The following is a 20550-nucleotide window of genomic DNA, read 5'->3' on the forward strand; positions in this document are numbered from 1 at the left end:
GAGTCGTTTTTCAGCGCTACAGTAGTTGATTAATCAAAGGGAAATTTTGCAAAGCATGAGTGTACATTGAATATTTATGAATTGAGTTTCGACTGTGTTTAATAGCATTTGGACAGTGTACAGATACAAGCAAGTCCTTCTTAAGTCCTGACTTCATGAATCGTGTACTGATCTGAAGTTTTCATACATAGACGAACCCCAACAACAAAACATTTAATCCTAGACGAACGCCAAGCGCGGTAAGGCTTTGGCTTATTTGACCATAAAGATATCAGAGCAAGTACATATAAATGTACTTGTCCGTTGTTTATCGCCCCATGTACCCAATCTTTCCTGAATATATTCTTGTAACTAGCAGGCAGAATTTCTATTCAGTATTTGTGAAACTGTCAGATTGATGTCAATTATATGATATGTCGTTTCGGAGACAAGACTTGCATCCAATGCGTGGCGAAAATAATATATCAATATACATAGTTTATATGGTGCTTTGTCTAAGTGTTGTACCAATGTTTCCGTAGTAATCAACTAGTTCCTTATGTTAAAAGGGGCTATGCATCGTATTATAAAATAGCGAAAAAAGAGAACATTGTCGAAAACTGACATAAACTTGATATCTAAATTATATAAGTATCTTTCATAGCTGAGAGTGTATGTAGCGATGCCAAGTCGATTGTAGTAATCTCCCCTTATGAATCTCATGCATATTAATTTTTCACGGAAGGCGACCCAATGTTGGTACCGTTTTTATACACCCTTTAAACCACAGATATCAACATTTGCGGAGAACCATGTGGCTATTTATAGTTAATTAGATGTAAAATATTCCGGGAACCAGTCTGAGTTCACTGAAAACGTGGTTTTTCTAAAATAAAAACGAAAGTGAAAATTTCATTAAACGTTTTTTTTCATGTTTTAAGGCAAGTACAAAGGATTATTTGGTTTGTTTTTAAGCATGGGAGGGGTCTAGTTTTTTTTATCACTTTTAATACGAAAACAACTGGACTATGAACGTTCTAAGACCATTTATAGACTTCGCCAAAATGTAAACAAAAATCCAAAATGGCTGCCGCGATGCAAAACTACAGTTTTCACTCAGTCAGATCTTTGATGATTAATGCATGAAACAGTTGCTGATAGCTTCAAACTGCAAGTACACCTTGTGTAAATAGGTGTAAACATTAAGAATGAATGCATTTTATGTCTATTCTTTAAATATTTGTAAACACAAAAAAAATGTTTTTTTCACAAAGTTTGTGTTCGTCCCCAGTTTCGTACCGTTTCGTTACCAAATAGGTTTACAGTATGTAATAAAGACGTGTTTATATAATTTAAAGCCCGAGAAAAATGCCAGATTTAGGATACATCAGTAGTTTTCTAACTGAAAGGTTGTTTTCTTGTAATATAATAATTGGTTTGATCAATATCACATTATTAAATAGCAGTGTAATAAATAAAAAACTGTAATTGTAATTAATGTACAACTCGTTTCAGTTTGTATTTGTGTATCATGAGTATGAGTGATACGGAAGAAAGACAACAGGTTGTCCTATCACTATCAGAAGATTCCGACGAGACCCAGCCACCATCCAATGCAAGCACAGAACTACCATCAGATTGTGAAGAAAGCCAACAGGTTATTGTCCTATCACTATCAGAAGATTCCGACGAGGCCCAGCCACCATCCAATGCAAGCACTGAACCACCATCAGATTGTGAACTTGGCGACGGCATTGATGCTTTTAGTCAATCATTGAACTTCAGTTCCCAGGTACAATTTTTAATGATTTTTTTCCACTGGATTTTTAATCCCCCGCCACAGAATGGGGAGAGGATTGTAGGAATGCGCTTCGTCCGTCTGTAAGTCCGTATGTCTGTTGCATTTCGTGTCCGTGCTATAACTTACTTATGCATTGATGGATTACCATATAACTTGGCACAAATATTGACCTCAATGAGTGACCTTCTTATTGGAAACTTTTGTTGTGACAACATAAACATTTTTCCTGATCTCATCGATTTCATTATGTAAGTATTTAGAAAAAAAAATGTTCTAAAAAAACAATGGCGGGAATATAGCCATCCTTTGGACTGCCTTGTTTTATTACTTTTTTAATGCTTTATGCAATTGCATCATTGCAAAACTGTACATTTCGTTAGGGATTTTCAATATTTCCAGGCATTGCAGGGCCTACCATATGCCACACAACTTCTTGGACCAGTGTTTGAAACTGGGACTGGGAGCAGTTTTCTCGATCTTAGCACACAGGTAAGCAGTTATGTTTAAAAAGTGTTATCATTTAAAACTTGAAGCCTTTATAAAATGATATAGAAAAGTCACAGACGGTATATAATAAAAGGCTCAGTTCAGCAGTAGCTTGCTCACTAGATATTCATGTAGTATTCGGCTCTAGCCCATCTGTGATCGGGCCTGGCAAAATCCAATCGAGCCAAATACAACATTCCATTGATGAAGCTTTTTTTATAAGAAACCTATTTATTTTTCCAGGCTTTGCTAAATGTACCAATAAAAAAATATTATTTAATATATATATAGCCTGAAAATAACCAAACAAATATATTGTTATATTTTCATTGATTAATTACAGGCAAAATTTCAGATCGTAGATTTTTATATTTCCGTTCGAAAATTAATGTTTTATGGCTTAAACCTTTACTAACGTTTTAAGAAAAATGCATAACACATCATTTTTTTAACATATACATAAAGATCTGCGATCTGATTTTTGTCAGTAGTGTTAAATAACTAGTTTCCATGCCGTTTCGCAAACAATGGCTCGTTCCAAAACAAAAACAAAAATAAACAAGTTGTCAAAACGTCCAGTCTGTGAGAGTGCACCTTTAAATGTTTTCAAATAAATACAATTTGCAGCCTAAGGAAGATGCAGAACTAAGTCAGGGCTTAATCAAACAGTACAGAAAGACTAAAATCACTAAAACACCGGTTGTTGGTTCACTAAACAAGATCAACTCTGGCATGTTATTTTATGATGAACATGTCGACTGTGTAGACTTTCAAACCAAAGAGACTCAAACTGTTGTGTCTTGTTTCACATGTTCTAAGCAATAACCACATTGCTATTAATTGTAAGTTATCACAATGGACACTTATTGCAAATAAACTTGGCATTAACCTTTCCAGTATACTAGATAATGATCCACCACATGTATCAGAGCTAACTTATGGGAGTGTTATTGAAATATTTTCATTTTGCCATAGTTGTAAAATAGATATTAAAAATATTACCCAAATTTTAGGCAAAATTACTAATACTAATATTGCAAGTAAAGCATGTCTTACTAAAATTACTGACTAATAAGAAGTGATAAGGAGAAACGACGAATGTTAAAGAACAATACAGACAGCAGACATTTAGCCTGCCAACAAAAACTGCATTATCTGCACATCTCAGCTGAAAACCGATGCAAAAGATGGGGGAATAAAGCTTGATAAAGCGGAACATCTTCAAAATAATGGTAGAGAGAAGACAGAAAGTTGAACAGTTTAGGGAAGAAAACAAGCAACTAAAAAGGAAACTGAAAAGAAGAGAGCCGGCACTGCTAGCCAAGGAAGTAGAAGACAACGAGACAGAAATAACTATTAAAAGTTCACAAGCAATAAAAAAATGAGAAAAAGTATAACATCTGTTTGTACTAAAACTAAAAACAGCCTTGCAAAGACATGAATTTCAAGTCAGAATATTGGCGGCTCTATTTGTAGATCATGAAAAGTGAAAGAATTTCGGCACACTGCACATGTACAGAATATGCTAGACAATGAGATGTATGCCAGATACAGATATACTGTTAGACAGATGATTCTGATTACGTTGCGCTTCTTCGCCACAGGAGCATTTTTTAACATCATTGGTGATAGCATCGGCTACCACAAGTGCACTGTGTCACGTGTTGTAGCCCAAGTAACAGAAGCAATTTGTGGTCACATACATCAGTTTGTGATGTGGCCTGATGCCAATGCTCGAGCATGGAATATGACAGAATTTTTTAAGAAAGCTGGTTTCCCGAATGTTGTTGGATGTGTAGACGGAACACATATCCGAATCCAGGCGCCATCCGAAGACGAACCAGCCTTCGTGAATAGGAAAGGCTTCCATTGCATCAACATGCAGACTATATGTGACATCAAAGGTATAAAACTTTGAGTTTTCCACTTTTGTTTTCAGTATTTCCATCTTTTCTTTCGAACGCTTAACATAATAATTATATTGTCAATTCGGCCAAAACACGTCCGGTTAAAGGGCGATACTAAAAGGCTGACTGGAGCGCTGACAGTATATATAAAGAGGGAAAATGCTTACCAAAAATGTTATTAAATAGTGATTTTACATTTCTATTAATTAATACAATAATTCAAGTCGACGTACTATACTATTTATCATTTTTTTATTAAATAAATAACTCATAGACATAGGTAACATATGGTACCGTACTCAAAAATATTTTGTATACAGAGTCTATGCATACAGATTGTGAAAAAATTGGAGGGTGCAGGACGAAGTGAACCATTACCCAAGTGAACCACTGCCATTTGCGGATTCAACTCTGATTATTAATGCACCGTTTAATTGTTTAATCATTTTACAGGAAAATTTACAAGTGTAAATGCAAGCTGGCCTGGGTCGTGCCACGACGCGCACGTCTTCAGAACGTCGGGATTGGCAGCCAAACTGACCATTGAACATGTGGCGTTTTCAGATGGTGTCCTTTTAGGTTCATACCCAATGAACATGAAAAGTTTGTTTGAATCCAGTAAATTTCCAACTTTATATAGCGCAGTAACTTAGAGCTAAGGGATGTAACCGATACTTTGAGTTTTAACAGTACTTTCATTTAGTTTTTCTATGCGTTCAAATCGCTTTATGATGGCGGACGGCCAGGGGGGACATCGATCAAAAAATATTTGATTACCCTGGATATCGGTCGTCCAGGTGCTGGAAAAGTGCAAATTATTACAGCGAAATGGTTAGGGTCATTCAAGCCCAGATTCTTATAAAATTTAGGCTTGATCGACCCCAGCTGTGCTCACATATTGAAATGAACGTCAAGTTCAGTCGATGTAAAAACTGTTTGACGAATGGAAATGTTTATCGTCCAACTCCGAAATTACGTGAGAAACAAAAAATGTTTTTTTTAATTTCCAAGTACTCGTTATTTTTAATAGCTAATGCCATCCAAAACCCATGTGTTATGTCTCATTGTTTTCAATTTAATTTTCAAAACCGGTTTAATAATGCACCAGTCAATTGTAACCAAGCCCCCCCCCCCCGGTCCGGGGAATAGTGGGGACTTTGACTTTCGGTCCAGCCAAGCCCGGCCAAAGTCATCTCCCTGTGGGAAGGAACTGCTCGTGAAATCTTATGTTAGGCCCATTCCCGGGAAGACAAAACCACCGCATTCACTCGGCACTGTAGAGCCACCTAGAAGGTAAAAATACGGCCCATTTCCCTGGCTTTCCCCCGGTATACCCCCGGAACTGGGGGGCTGTGGTTAAAATTGACTTGTGCAAAAGTCATTGACAAATTTGTTCAAATGACAAAACATGTGTATCATACAGGATAAGACATGGTTGAAAAATGCCTCTGGCAATTATTCTTCACACTGGGGCAATTATCAACCAAAAGCCATGGTCAACCATGTATTATCTTTATAATTTACATACTAATGTAATAATTATAAATATATAATATTTTTATAATATTGATTTATTTGTCATCTTAAGTAAACCTCACCATGAAGTGTTCCCTTACTTCATAAACCTTGGAATATTTTTTTTTAATAATTTTTAGAATTATTCAATATGCCAGAAATAATACCTGTTTTCTGACTTAAGCAAAAAAAAAATGAAATACACATGAAAACAAAGGTCCTTATTGATATATACATCAGAAAATGATGCTTTTGTGATACTGTCGGATTACAGCTGATTAATCGGATAATGGATCGATCAGGGTCTCCGATTAATCGATTATGAAAATCCAAGCTGATTGCCCATCACTACTACATAGATAAGATTTATTTTGTAAAAGTAATAAGAATATGTATTAAAGGTTCTTTAATTGGATATATTACTTATTAATCAGAGACATCCATCCTTGCCAAGTTGCATTATTATGTCTTATTATATGCAGGTACGCCCTGAAGCCATTCCTCATGGCCCCTTTTATTAGGGTTGACAGTGAAGCAAAGGAAAGATATCAACATGCACACACTCGGACAAGGGCCTGCATCGAGAGATCATTTGGCAGGCTTAAGAGGAGATATCATGTTTTACATTCAGAGGTACTACTTGTGTATATGAATAATGGTTGTATATTAATTAATGTTATTTACTAGTGTTTAAACTACATGTTGTGTGCCTTACTGTTGCCTTCATTTAATTTCCACTTAATGTATTGTGCTAGTATTTAAATCATGAACATATTTTATCTTGTAACTTTTAATGTATCTGGTTATTTTTATAATCAAGCCTATAATCTTATTTCAACCTATGCATTTATACTATAACATGTGATATTATGATCTTGAATCTTTTTTGGTCTTTTGTTTGTCTGTTATTGGATAATCTATTATGTCGGAAATAGCTATCAGCTAGTGTTATTTATGATTATCATAACCGATTTTAAATAGGATTAATTTATCTTATTGTATCGTTTCTTAATAGTTATAGTATTAGTACACGCGCTTAAACAAACACCAAACCGATCATGCATGTACGCGCACACGTTCAAATATTCACCTTTTTCAATTAAATTATATAATTTTACAGATACGCCTCAGACCAGAAAAGGCATGCAAGGTAGCTGTGGCATTTGTAATCCTACATAATATTGCAGTGGACATGAACATGCCTATGGACGACGATGAGTTCATTCAGCCACAAAATGGGAATGATGGAGTACATCAAGATGGTGGTACTGGCGTTGCCACTAGAGACTTCATTGTGGAAAACTTCTTCTCTGTGTAGTATCGATATGGACTTATATATACCACTGCTATCATAAATGATCGTTATTCATCACCACTGCTCGTTCTTCATCACCACTGCTCATTCTTCATCACCACTGTTAGTTTATCATCACCACTGTTAGTTCATCATCACCACTGTTAGTTAATCATCACCACTGTTAGTTTATCATCATCGCTGGTAGATTATCAACATCTTCATACACCCCTTGAAGTAAAAACTAATAATTCTTACATTGTTTGCTCTTCATTCATAATTGTATGTGCATTGTGTAAAGGCACTTATTAATGAAAAACAACACCGGTTGGATACATGGATTTTTTACGTGCTCACTTTATTTTGGCAAGTAAGGTAAATCGCTCAGAATGGCCCAAATATTGCAGACAGACGATTCACACTGAATTAAAAACATCATGTAGGTAACTTAACAAGCTCGTACATAAATTGCAAACAGTCAAAAAATAAATAAACGCCATGAAAACCAGGATGAAATAAACCATATCACATGTTCATGTTTAACTCTCGAAGAATGTTGTCCGGATGAATCCGTCTAACTCCTCTGTATCAAGTTTTTTTTTCATATTTTTCCATCACTCTCAGCTTCACCCGATTGATTTCCTTCTGTAAAACAAAACAAAACATAATCAACTTTGCCGATTTGGTAATACAATCTTTATTCTTTGGCATAAATAATTCATCTAACATATAATTGTTGTGGTTTAAACCCCTTTTGCATTGAACTACATGTACATTTATACTTTTTGTAACATCCTCCGTACCCTTAGTCTTTTTCATACCTCTTGCTGTGCCAATTCCACCTGATTTTGAAAGTATATAATTTGCCAATCAATGAGTTCCTCTGCTTTGGTCTTCCTTCTCTTGACACTATTAACAATAAGGATTATGATAATAAGGATCATAATAATATGATGTTATAACAGTGAACTGAAACTATTGCTAATTGTGACAAAAATTATCAAATGACGTGTGGATTCAAACTGTTAATGTTGAAGTTTACTCTATTGGTGTATATTTCATAGATCGTATTTTTACAATGCAGTTGTTTGAATACATGGCAAACACTTACACACGTTCCTGTTTGTGTTCTTGGTAACTGCTCTTTGATGGTCCTGCAGTAGGCTGTGCCGCCATTATGATCTTGGATGGCTCGGGTAACTTTGATGACCTATGGCTTTCACTCTCCGCATCTTATTCATCCGTTAAATTTGGTATAAACGAAAGACCATCTGCGAAACACAATAAATGGTGTAACAATTAAGATAAGGGAGGCAACTGTGTTAACTAGAATTATAGTCAGAGTCGATTTTTTTCGGACGTTTTAACTTGGACGAAGTATTTGAAGGTGAAGGATGTGAACAACGAGGCACTTCTAATTTACATTGGAATAACGACTTTATAGCAAAATCACCGTTTGGAAATAGATTAAGGTAAGAAAACAATATCGTTTTATGCCTTCTAAATATGTATCTTAGCCTGTTACCCGCCTTCTTCAATTATAATCAATGTTTTCCGTTCGAGGATTTTGTTACTAAAAATAGAAACAAAATCTGTATACGAGGCTATGATTTGTTTATTTTAACTAAGAGATTCCCTTTCATGTATCAGACGACATTATGTTTTATATATCAAATTATCATGTTTATCACGAAATAACCTGGCTCATCAGAGTCCATTCCACCTACAACTCCATTGAAACTGGCATCAGCATGTATAAATACAATTCTATTGGCTTGATCTGTAGCCTTCTTTAGCGTGTCAGTACCCCGCCCTCTCTCTCCCCGCTGGAGCCTTTCACTGTTATGACACAAATTAAAGTATCAATAAAGAGTTTGAATAAACAAATTTAGTGTTCCTGGCCAAATTTTAAGCTTTACTCTGAATCAAAAATAACCTTTTCATTTAAACATGTATATTAAGTTGTTTTATGAATAAAAAATGCATTTAATTCAGTACATCTGTCATGCTGAATATATTTTAAAATATTAACAAAAACACTTTTTAAATATAATATCAGACTACCTTGTTATCTCAGCCTTGGCAATTTTTCGCATGTTCTGCCATTTAACACTGATTTCATCGCCAGTCCGAACAGCACACCCCAGGGCAGGACATTTGACACCTATTTCTTCCCATTTTCTTTTCTTTTTCTCATTAGAAATTTTATCTGTAAATTTGTTAGTCAGCATTTCCCTCGTCTCGAGGTCTCCCATACATTCCTCTATAATCAATGTTTCACTAGCTGTGAAATAAGGGTTTTTTTTCCTTTTTTGTTTTTCAGTATCATAAGCAGAAGACTTTGGGATGTCGGCCATCTTGGATGCTGAATGATGGTGACAGATGAATTATGGGACAGGAAGTTGGATTTTATTGACTGTTAAGCATTTAACGCTAGCGTTACTAAACGGCAGCGTTAAATAGCTATGAGCAACATTAATTAAACTGACCGTTAAGTAACAGTCAGTTATGGATTTGTTAAGGTAAAGTACTGTTAAATTTAATTGAGGTTTTGAGCAACCGGCCCCAGGAGTATACTAAACAAAATGTTGCACTGCAAATGGACAATGATAACTTGAATGCTTCTGTAACATATGTAGAAAGTTTGGTCAATGAAACTGAACCCATAGATTTCATGGACTCAGAGAAAAATGCATAATCAAATGCTTTGGTCGAGTGTGCCATAAATTTGACAAACTTAAAAGTTGCGACTAGGAATGTTGGTCCAGTAATTAAAGTAGTTGCAAAATTGTGCGGTAAAAATGTGAAGAATATCCCATCAAGGCAAGTAGTAGATACATTTGTTGACAGGAAGCTTGCAATTACACAAAAACATGTTGGAACAGCTGCAGCTGCTTCTTCTAATACAACTTTGTACTCTGATGAGACCAGAAAACATGGTTATACGTATGAGACTTACATTATCAGTGATGACAAACAAAACTCTTACATTCTTGGACTCCGTGAAATGGCCAACAAAAGTGGAGCCTCCACTGCCGAGACACTGCAGCAAATAATACAGGATATATCAGTGTACTGCACTCAAAGTGATAACTTGGGATTAGGCTATGATTTATTGACAAATATTAAAAACACAATGTCAGATCGAGCTAGTACAGAGAAGACATTCAATGGTCTACTTAATGCATACAGACAGGAATGTTTGACAAAGTTATTGACAATTATGATCAACTGTCAGAAGATGAAAAGAACTTATGTGGCCAAATGAATAACTTCTTTTGCGGTCTGCATTTACTTGTAACAATAGCTGATGTGTGTGAAACATCTACTTCAAAATTTGAAAACAATTATGAAAGTGGAGATTTAGGATCAGCTTCAGATCCCCATCTGACACGGTACCACAAAGCTGAGAGTGGAACTCTTCGATTATTGCGGACATGAAGCAAGGTGTGTGCTGTAGGCGAAGATGAAAGAAATGGAGCTAGTAAGCAATGGAAAACTTACTTGCAAACAAAGAATGACAAAAACCGTATCAAGAGATTTAATCACAACAGATACAACATAATGTTCATGGAAGGAAGTGCATTATTCTATCATTCTGCAGATATAGCTGACTTTCCGGATAATGTACATGGAGCATCAAATGACGCACTGAAAGCTGTCAGCTTGGACATCAAAGAAGATCTTTATCTGGCAGGAGCAAAGGCACATGGACTGATATCCAAGTTTAGCTTATCCCCGTTGTGGAGGTTTATAGAGGCCCCTGGTCATATCCTTGACATGAAGACTACATTTAACACACATATCAATTTTCTTGAACGTGCAGCCAGTGATCAATCAATGACAGAGCACTTTATTACAGGAGAAGTGTCGCCCTTTGAAACTGAAGTGAACGAGAAAGATGTTGTAATGAAAAAGTTGATTGAAAATCACAGGGTTGATGAAATAGTTATGCCGTTAATGCAGAATATTTTCATTGCAATCAAACAACTACTGCAGCGAATGATACCAGAGCATTTGCAAGGTGGAAAATGTTGGGAGCCTAGTGATGAACTACGCAAAACAACAAAGTCAGCCAAAAAACAATAAAATGCCAGAGTTTGTGTTTGGACAACTTGACCATTTAACTTCATACAGACCAAATGCATCAATCCTGGCAAATGAGGCTAACATCATGTACTCGTTCAATAAAACATCAAAATGGTTAGAAGAACCTCCTGAAGATGAAAGGAACCAGTACATAGAGGAGTCCAGGAAAGACGGTAGAAAAATTAGACAAACATTTAAGGAAAGGACCAGGGTCATTCAAGAGAAGAGATTGGAACAACTGAGACAGAAGCAAGTAGACCTGGAAAGAAGGGAGGCAGAAAGAATAAGGAAATCTGAGAAACTTAGAAATGAAGAATGTTATTATGGCTTTTGGCAGTCTAAATTACAAGTTGAAAAAGGATTAAACTATATGGATTCCAACAAAGAAGTAATGTCAGCTTTGAAGTGCCAATTTCAGTTTCGTAAAAATGTTCTTAAACAACAGTACCATGATAAAACAGTTTACAACCTGTCGAAAAAGGATGCAAATGGAAAATATATAAAACTGAATGCTGAAGTATTGAAGCAAAAATTGTTGTTGCTTGTTGAAAATGTTCCTGATGTTGAGACAAAGGAAGTGAAAAAGGGGAAAATACCACTTTTTGTTGGCTAGCACATAGACCACAAGTTTGATGATGGCAAAACACATAGAGGGGAAGTTATAAATGTTGTTCCAGGGTTTGGTGAATGGTATAACATAAAATACAGGGGAGATCCTGCTGTTTATGTTTTTAATTTGAAAGCAGACTATAAAAAGGGAGCTGTTCAAATAGTAGTTGGACAAAATTGATGTGGATGTAGTTAAAATAGAATGTTATATGTTGAAGATAGTGAATTCAAGACAATGTATAAATGCTTTATCAAGCATAAAGCACCTTTTAAAACCTTTTTTAGGATTGTAGGATGATGTATTTTTTGCGGTTGTTTAGAATGTTTTACTGTGTTTAAGTATACTATTGTAGAACTCTGGTGAAGGCCAATATTATCTTGTAAGCAACAGTTCAAACTGTTGTAAATTAACAAAGTTCAAGCTCTACTTATACTAATATGATACTAACACCGTTGGTTAAGTGGTTTCTAGCCAAATAGCCTTTGGTTGAATTATGCATGGGTGTTGGCGTTACTACACTTAAAGAAAAAGGAGTTTTCGGCATAAAACGTCCATTTCTGAACCTAAATATGGTCAATCTGTGAGAGTGCAGCTTTAATAGTTGCCTTCTTAGTTGCCTTTGATACCTATTTAAGTCACTATTTATAAATTTGATAATTAAGTAAGTTCTCTTTAGCATATGTAAAAACACTTCTTTTGAATATGTTATTTTGACAACTTTTGCTTAAACTATGCATTTTTTGGTGTCATTTCAAGTTTTCTGTCCTGTTTGACGACATATAAAGTCGTCTGTAAGTAAAATTGTAACACCTTTTCGATATTTTGTTAAAAAGAAGAATGTTTATTTCACTAACAATTAAATGCTCAATACTCATTTTGGATGGTTGAGTCCCAGAGTATGATTTTTATATTGTGAATTGCACAAAATATACAATTGTCACTAAAATGCACAACACTTATTTATTAACAAAAGGTCATTTTTGGGTGGTGGTGTTGAATATTAACCTTGTTTACTTTCAGCATAGAGGTTTAATGTAGTCTAAAGCTTTCTGTAATTAAATATTTTGGGTAAGCTTATAGTCAATTATTCTTGCAGGTGTTTGTCCATTACTTCGTACGAAAAATTGCTCGGTCGAAGGGATACTAGACAGAAAAATCCCCAAGCTGTGACTTGTAAGTACAATTTATGTGCTGTGTTTTATTCAGTTATTATGTTTGCATGTAGTAAAAAAGTATTTTGAGCAGTTCTATATGCCTTACAATGAAAATAAAAACTTGGGTCAGGATTTCGTGACTTTTCAGTTAGTGCATTTTAATGGCGGTGAAGGGTGGGTGCATATAAATTGCTATATCTTCACTTTGAAAAAAGATATTTGAATAATTCTTGCAATTTTATACTCACAAAATATGTATATTAACAGGAATGTAAGGTTTTTGCATGTCAAAATATTTAAAAAAAGTCATGTTGCAATGCTAGTGTATGATAGGTTCATTCTGACCCGAGCGTAAGGTGTTTTGTGGAAACGAGATTTACCGAGGGTTTGGATGAGATATTTTACACGAGCGGCTATGGTAGATAATTTGTCTCCCACCTCAGTTAAAGAAAATTAAGTAAAAATATATTTTTGCTGGAACTTTTTTGTGCGTTATGAAAATAAATGTGTATGTATATGCGATAATTCGTGGTTGCCATGTATATGCGCGAAGTGATTCAGATTATGCTAATAGTCAACTCGATCTTTAAATAGTTGTAGGAAGAGTGAAGCATTATTTTTTAAAAGGTGGATGAAAACTGTTTTATGGTGACGTTTGAAGCGAGAAATAATTAATTATCATTTTTAATAATGCCACAAGACAAGGTTTCCATGATGCTACAGACGACAGTCTTCAAAAAGGAGGTAATTACAAAGTGGTGACCATTTAAAAGGAGTTCCATACGGGTATTTTATCTTAGACCATGGGCAAGATTAGAATTTCTAGCATGGTCAAATTATTAAATCTACTTATCTGAGGTGAAAGAAAATTGACTTTTGGGATAGGAATATAGTTGTTATAAAATATACATAATGTTTGTGAGTAACTATTGTCTGTTGTTGTTTCTGGCCATTTCTTTAATATCTTGCTTTTATCGCTTTCCGTGTTTTATTATTTCCCAGCCATTGACAAACAATCAGAAAGAAACTACCATTCGCGTTTGGCCACGATATCATGTTCACGTCAATGCAAATCCATTACCAACACTTTGAAATGGACAGGCCAGATGGCCAACACTCATAGTAATACATTCTACAATGTATCAATATAGCCTTAAAGTTTTAAACTAGGGTCAGGATCATCACCTCTTTACATAGGAAGTAGACACTTATGTGCTTGACCCATTCTGCATATAACTGTTTATTCAATCATTGCTAAACATTACTTTCAATTTTCTCCTGTATAATTATGTTTCTAAATAGTTGTATGCCTCAGAATTCCCTATGCCCTTAAGAATTCTGTCACTATAACAAATTTTAGAGCTAAACAGGTCGGTGACGCCATTTCTTGGCATTACCTGTCGATTTCTTACCAGCTTTAAGAAACACACATTCATGGAATGTTATACTCACGTTTCATATTAGCTCCTAAACTATATCAGTTTTATTTCATGCATTTCGTACACTCATTACGCCAAGGAAAGAAAGTGTGCATGCGAAAAGTAATTAAAACATGATGAGTCACAAAAAATAGAGACCACATTAATAAAAAAACATGATTTCTAAAACAGAAAAAATATACATAATATTATAGTGGAAAGCTGAGCTATTGTTGAAGAATTCATTTGTTGTACTATTCTTTGGTTTTTAGAAGCTTCTGAAAAGCGAATCCACTTTTTACATTACTTTCTTTATTAGCGTCAAACTATGATTTTGGTAGAAAATCAACCACCTATGTTTGTAATGTTGCGCTAGTTTGTAACAAACAGTAGATATATTTAAGAATTCGTCATGATAATATTCTACGTCATTTAAATCCTGAGTCAAGGAGGTATACTCCATAAGTACTTAACTCCTATCTGAGTGTAATATAAACCAATAGTGCATTACCAAGAACCGGTTACATTCCATAAGACTTTTCAAGAACAAGCTATGTCTTTCAATTGTTTCCATATTCCGTGCCTTTAATGTATACTTAATGCCCAAAAGCGATATATTCCAAGTTTTCGCGTGTTCAATTTCCGAAAATCAAAATTTTAATCTTCTCAATTAACTTAAGCTTTATTCATAAATTAGTTGTTTTTTTTTCTATTTGGGATTTTGGATTCTTTGGATTTTGAAAGTTTTGTTTTAATATATTTCGTGTATAAAATAAATGTGTGCAATACTACATTAAGTTTTTCCTGGTAACAAATGTTTCGTAACAACATTTATCATGGGAAAGTTACGAAATGTTCTTTCTAATGTGTGAACATCCAGTACGTAAATTAATCGTTGTTCAAACGGTAACGTTTTTTAAAACATATGGATCATAGTATATCACTAGATAGAACATCTTGACTTCAAAACATAGTCCCATAAGACTTATCATAATACGGAACTATGCTTAACTAATTCATCAGTTACATTCACAATCATTCACCATAGTTTTTTTACATGGCCTTTTTAAGTGCTTTAAAACATGTATGCCAACACCGCATATAATTAACTGGTAGAGAAAACACAATGTCGACTTTAATCACGAGCTATACGGGCTCTTATACACACGACAGTAATTATTTACCAAATCGTTCTACTTGACAGTATGATTGAATCGAGTTAGTTCACACAGTGATCAGTAGGAATATCAGGAACATTTGCCAGTTTCGGCCGCAGGAGTTTCAAAAGATGACACCATGAGGTCAGTCTAGTATATTAACAGCTCATTTTTAAGTCTCGGGGCAGGGGAATTGAACTAAACTTCAAATTCCTTCTAAAGGTAAGTTTGACTAAAGGATACTCAGCACAAAAACTTTGTTTTGTACCTGTATCAAATTAAGTTGTTACTTCCTCAACAAATTGATGTTCACTGAAAACACTAAAATGTGATAAAGGATTGAAGAATTTTAACTGGAAGAATAAATATATGCAACAATTTATAAAGGGACAAAACAAAATTGTATTAATCCTATTGAATGTTGTTTTCAAGAGTGACGACGGTAAAACCTTCAGGAACCTGGGTTTTAACAAATCGATATAACTAAATTAGTAGTAAAGCCATAGAGCAACATCTTGTTATTGTTTATTTGAGGGCATTCGGCTAAAACTGAATTAGTCGGCAAATTGAATTTTCCACAACGTCCGTCAGTACAGACTTTTGTACCCAAGCTTAATATGTTCGCTGAGCTAAATTGAATAAAAAGCTTTCTTAGGACCAGGAATCTAATAGTTTTACATCGTTCCACTGTTAATATATTATTCTTTATTTTCATAATTAGGGACATATGCATTTTAATCATTTTTAGGAGAGTATTGATATTCTGGGCCCTCAAGTAAAAATCAAGTGCAGAGATCTAATAGTATATGGTCAGCTGTATTAGTCAGTTTAAGTGGACAGGTCCCAACTGAGAGATAAGGCTTTGACACATCAAAATCTAATCAGTTATAGACAATACATACAACATCATTTATGTTGCTGTATGCTGTAAGTGTGTAAAATTATCTCAAATGTTTATATTGTTGTTGTTGTTGTTGTTGTTGTTATGGTTGTTCTTGTTGTTGTTGTTGTTGTTGTTGTTGTTGTGAAAACTTTATTGTAAATAAATGGTGCGATTTGATATAAGCAAATCTTGACACCTTTATATGAACACTCAAAGGTCACGTTCGTGCATTTCAAGTCAATGTTTGCTAAAACAAAACAACTCGTGTATGACACACTGTGAACGTTCCTCTGAATTAACTTTTACAAAACAATCGATCATGAAATGACATTTCCACACCATGTTTGTAATACAAGTTATTTCCTTTATATTACTGCGAAAGCACTTTGTAATTCAATTTAGTCAGGTGTTCATCTGCTCTATTCTATTCGTAACTGTGTGAAGGCTCTTGTCTACCGTAGTGGGGGAATAAAGAAAATATTTTAAGAGTTTCTGATGTTCTGAAGAACGCCATTAATAGATTTTGGCTTGAGATAAAATTCAGAACGTTGAAGGTAACTCGGTAACATTATGATGCCTTGTAGGATCTTGTAGTACTAGTTACATTTATGAATTCAATGATGAAAATCTTTGAAGCGAATAAAATGTTGTAGAAATTCTAGATTATATGTAAGAATACTTGTACATCGCCTGGACAAGACAAGCATCCATCGTACACCTTCATCCTGAGTTTAAGGTAAAGAGGAAGTGGTGTTCTTCACTATTTTTTGTGAAATTAAAAAAAACCACTTCATCGCAAACGGTAGTTCTTCACACAAACATACTAAGAAAACTTCGACCTTATTTAATAACGCTTCGATCATATTAAGAAACAAGACGAGAAACAAACAATGCCCTAATTAATCAATCACATATCAAAATAACATAAGGCTTCGGCAGCAATAAAGTTTGGATCACAGTATTAAAATTGCATTGGTTAGTATAACCAATAGAAAAATGGGAATAATTCGGTTTACGACGACTTACGTTCGTTCTTTCAATTTTCTTTGACCTACTTCCATCGACTTTTAATGATGGAAATGTTGTCTTGTACGATGTAAATTTCATTAAGTATAACGTGGACATTCGTTTGGACGTTACATCATTGTTAGATATGGCTAGATGTTCGATACATTCCCGGTAAACAAGACGTTAATTTAACACAAGATGCAGTCATCTAGCTATTAAAAGTGACAAGATAAGATGTCAGGTTGGGTGTAATGCCTCAGTTTAAATGTCATCAATGTGTTGTATGTACTAGTATGCTGTCTACCAACAGGTTAAAAATCGTGAAGGAATTCTTATTTCCTTAATAACATTCAATGCTAGATGGATTTAAAATCGTCTGTTTTCTACAAGACCTTTTTCATTGCTCTAGAAAATTTATGCTAACACTGCATGTCATTTACAGGTCGAGAAACACAACGTCATCGATTTAACTGTCATGAGACATAAGGATATTTGATGAGAATAAATATTTGCTATAGCGTTTTGATCCATAGTTTAATTGCCAAATAGCATTAAGACACACATTTTTTTTAAATTTATTCATATTCGTAATTTGAAAACATTTGTCTACTCATTGAATTCGCACAACGTCCGTCAAATAATTATTGTAGATGCGCATAATGTGTAAGCATTGATCATGTTGAAATGATCAAGTATGACCTATTTGTGATATAGTTGTTAAGATTGATTTGAATTTGCTATTAAAAATGAAAATGCTTTCTTCTAGCAATACGCTGGATATTTAAAAGTTAAGATTCCGTTGTTAAACGTTTCGAGTTTAACAAGTCAGATTAAGGTTGATAAAATTTGATTTTGATAAAACATGCAAACCGTTTAAGAGCAAATCATCGAAAATTTCACGATCAAAAGTTTACAACATTGTTGTTAATCACGCTATTTACTTTAACAATCGGCCAAATGGGTTATATATTTTCTAAATTTGAGTTTCTGAAACACGCTGCCATTTCTCTAGAATTTATACGTTTTCAAGAATGAAATGTGTCTTTATTTTCGTTGTACTTTCAGCGCACTGATGATATCTCACAAGTGAGACACGTATTCAAATTTCGATACCCATGCACAGACCGTTATATGTGGTATTCTTCTGGGAAATCACAACATCACTTTATGTACAGATATAATGGATATCCCAACATGAGACACATGATAAGCAAACCCTAATTTGGTGTAATACAAAAATTGGCACGTAATGGCTATGAGTATCAGATTGTAGTCTGCCGTTGCGCTGGCCTAATATCACCCCGTTGTAAATTATCGAACACAAAGAACCACGCTCTATATCTGAACACAATGTTCTGCTGTATTGGTCAGCATACGTGGATAGACAGCAGCTGTGATTTGAAGGCATCGACGCATCAAAATGTTATCAATTATAGACAATACATGCATTGCGTGTAATGTTACTGTATGATGTTAGCGTGTACCATTTTGTCATATGTTATGACTTTATTGTTGTTTCTAGTTGTTGTTGTTGTTGATGATGTTGTTGTTGTTGATGGCCCTCAAACGAATGCACGTCAATTGTTCTTCAATTTGTGATTCAGATTATAGAAAAGGAGTATGATTGTTTATTTGAATGTTGTATACAGAATGCTGGTATTCGAACTTGTAAGCCAAATTCCACATCTCTAAAAATGAAACTAAAAGCTCACGTTGGTGCACTTCAGATTCCGATAAACTAAACCAGAACTCGTGTATGACATAATGAGAATGTTCCATTGCAGTTATTTTTGCAAAAAATCCCAAATGGAATGCCATTTTAGCATTCAGGTTTTTAATAGAAGTTATTTCCGTTCATGTTATTCAATTTAGTCATGTCACAAAAGTATTTATTCGCTCGTTTCCATTTGTAGTGGCGTGATAAAGCTTGCATGTGTCTGGGTGATGAAATTACGAAAGGGTATTTGTACTTGTGAAACAATTTAATGAATAGTATTAACACAATATTCTTGATGAGAGTAATGATATTTCACTACATGCCTTCCTAAGGAAACATGTCGATCAGTCATGTTTCATCTTAACAGTTTAAAAATAGATCTGTAAATAAAAATGTATAATTAGCACCTATAATATGCATTGCATAATGAAGTACAACACAAAGCACTTCACAAACATAAGAGCATGCTCAGTTTATAAAATGTTAAAATGGGTATTAAAAACCATTAATACAAACTATATTAATACAACAACATTAACAATGAATCACAAAACATATCAATGTCACATAAGATAAATCACTAATAAACACTCAGTATATTGAACCATTTCTGTTTCTTTTGTTTCGAAATCTAAATAAGGCCTGTAATCCAATGGAGTGTTTTTCTAAAGTTCAAAGTGAAAATTCCATAAATGAAATTATTTAAATCCCTTGGGAATTTATACTCCTACTCAATTTAAATATATTCAAGAGTCATTTACTGAAATGTTTGATTTTATCAGTAATCTTTATGACTAAAAATCAAAGCAATATTACATTAAAGTTTCTAATACTGAATCTTTTTCGTGAAAATTCTTCGCGTGAAGAGATGTATCGAATGAATCAAAACTACAACCGTAATTTAAATTAGAAATATAATAATGTAGAAAATAAAGTTCTTACATGAACATATTATTTTTAATTTTAAAAATAGAGTTTGTTCTTGATAATGCAATACATGGGGGCTATTGGTTGATTTCATTGTAAGATCCTTTTTTTATTTTACGAGTGAATGTTCGAGCAGCTGTTCGATATAATTCTAATTCTCGTCTGTGAATTGTACAATAATAAAGTTTTTTAAAAGGGCAATTGTTGTAATAGTTCTGTAATTAAACCATTGAATGACATAACCATTTAAATATTTCATCTGGTAGATTCCCTATGTTTCATCAACACGTCATTAACCATTAAAATATTTTCATTGTTTACAATAACACATGGTGATGTTGATGCGATAAAATGGCTAGGTGTTAGAAGAAGCATGCTTTGTTGATCCTAATATGGATTCTGTGTTTAGCCTTCACGCAACCTATGAAGATAAATGGAGTTATGCTAGTGAACGTGAATACACACTATTTACAGTATTTCCCAGTAGTCTGGTTGTAGACGTAGTTTTCTGTTTGCATTATTTATCAACATTTTCTCTATTTGTGAAGAATATGGCATTTCAAAGAGTAATGACCCACAAATAGGTTGAATTTGCAATTATAATG

The 20550-nt window shown here is 34.2% G+C and overlaps 2 protein-coding genes and 1 long non-coding RNA gene across 3 annotated transcripts; 1 reads left to right on the top strand and 2 right to left on the bottom strand.

The window, feature by feature from the left end:
• The first annotated feature begins 3788 nt into the window (after positions 1 to 3788).
• LOC128242958 (putative nuclease HARBI1) lies at positions 3789 to 7006 on the top strand. Its single transcript, XM_052960416.1, has 4 exons — positions 3789 to 4170; positions 4627 to 4780; positions 6171 to 6321; positions 6809 to 7006. The coding sequence occupies exons 1-4, from the start codon at positions 3789 to 3791 to the stop codon at positions 7004 to 7006; spliced, it is 885 nt and encodes a 294-aa protein (XP_052816376.1).
• Positions 7007 to 7564: 558 nt separating this feature from the next.
• LOC128242867 (uncharacterized) lies at positions 7565 to 8165 on the bottom strand. The gene is made up of 3 exons (XR_008262730.1): positions 8094 to 8165; positions 7804 to 7891; positions 7565 to 7627 (listed from the first exon to the last, which is right to left on the bottom strand). It is a non-coding gene; the product is annotated as an uncharacterized LOC128242867 (long non-coding RNA).
• A 487-nt stretch (positions 8166 to 8652) lies between these two features.
• LOC128242959 (uncharacterized) lies at positions 8653 to 9339 on the bottom strand. The gene is made up of 2 exons (XM_052960417.1): positions 9047 to 9339; positions 8653 to 8821 (listed from the first exon to the last, which is right to left on the bottom strand). Exons 1-2 carry the CDS (start codon positions 9337 to 9339, stop codon positions 8653 to 8655), a joined length of 462 nt encoding a protein of 153 aa, XP_052816377.1.
• Positions 9340 to 20550: the final 11211 nt, after the last annotated feature.

This window comes from Mya arenaria, chromosome 8 (genome assembly GCF_026914265.1).
Source record: "Mya arenaria isolate MELC-2E11 chromosome 8, ASM2691426v1".
Taxonomy (NCBI): Eukaryota; Metazoa; Mollusca; class Bivalvia; order Myida; family Myidae; genus Mya; species Mya arenaria.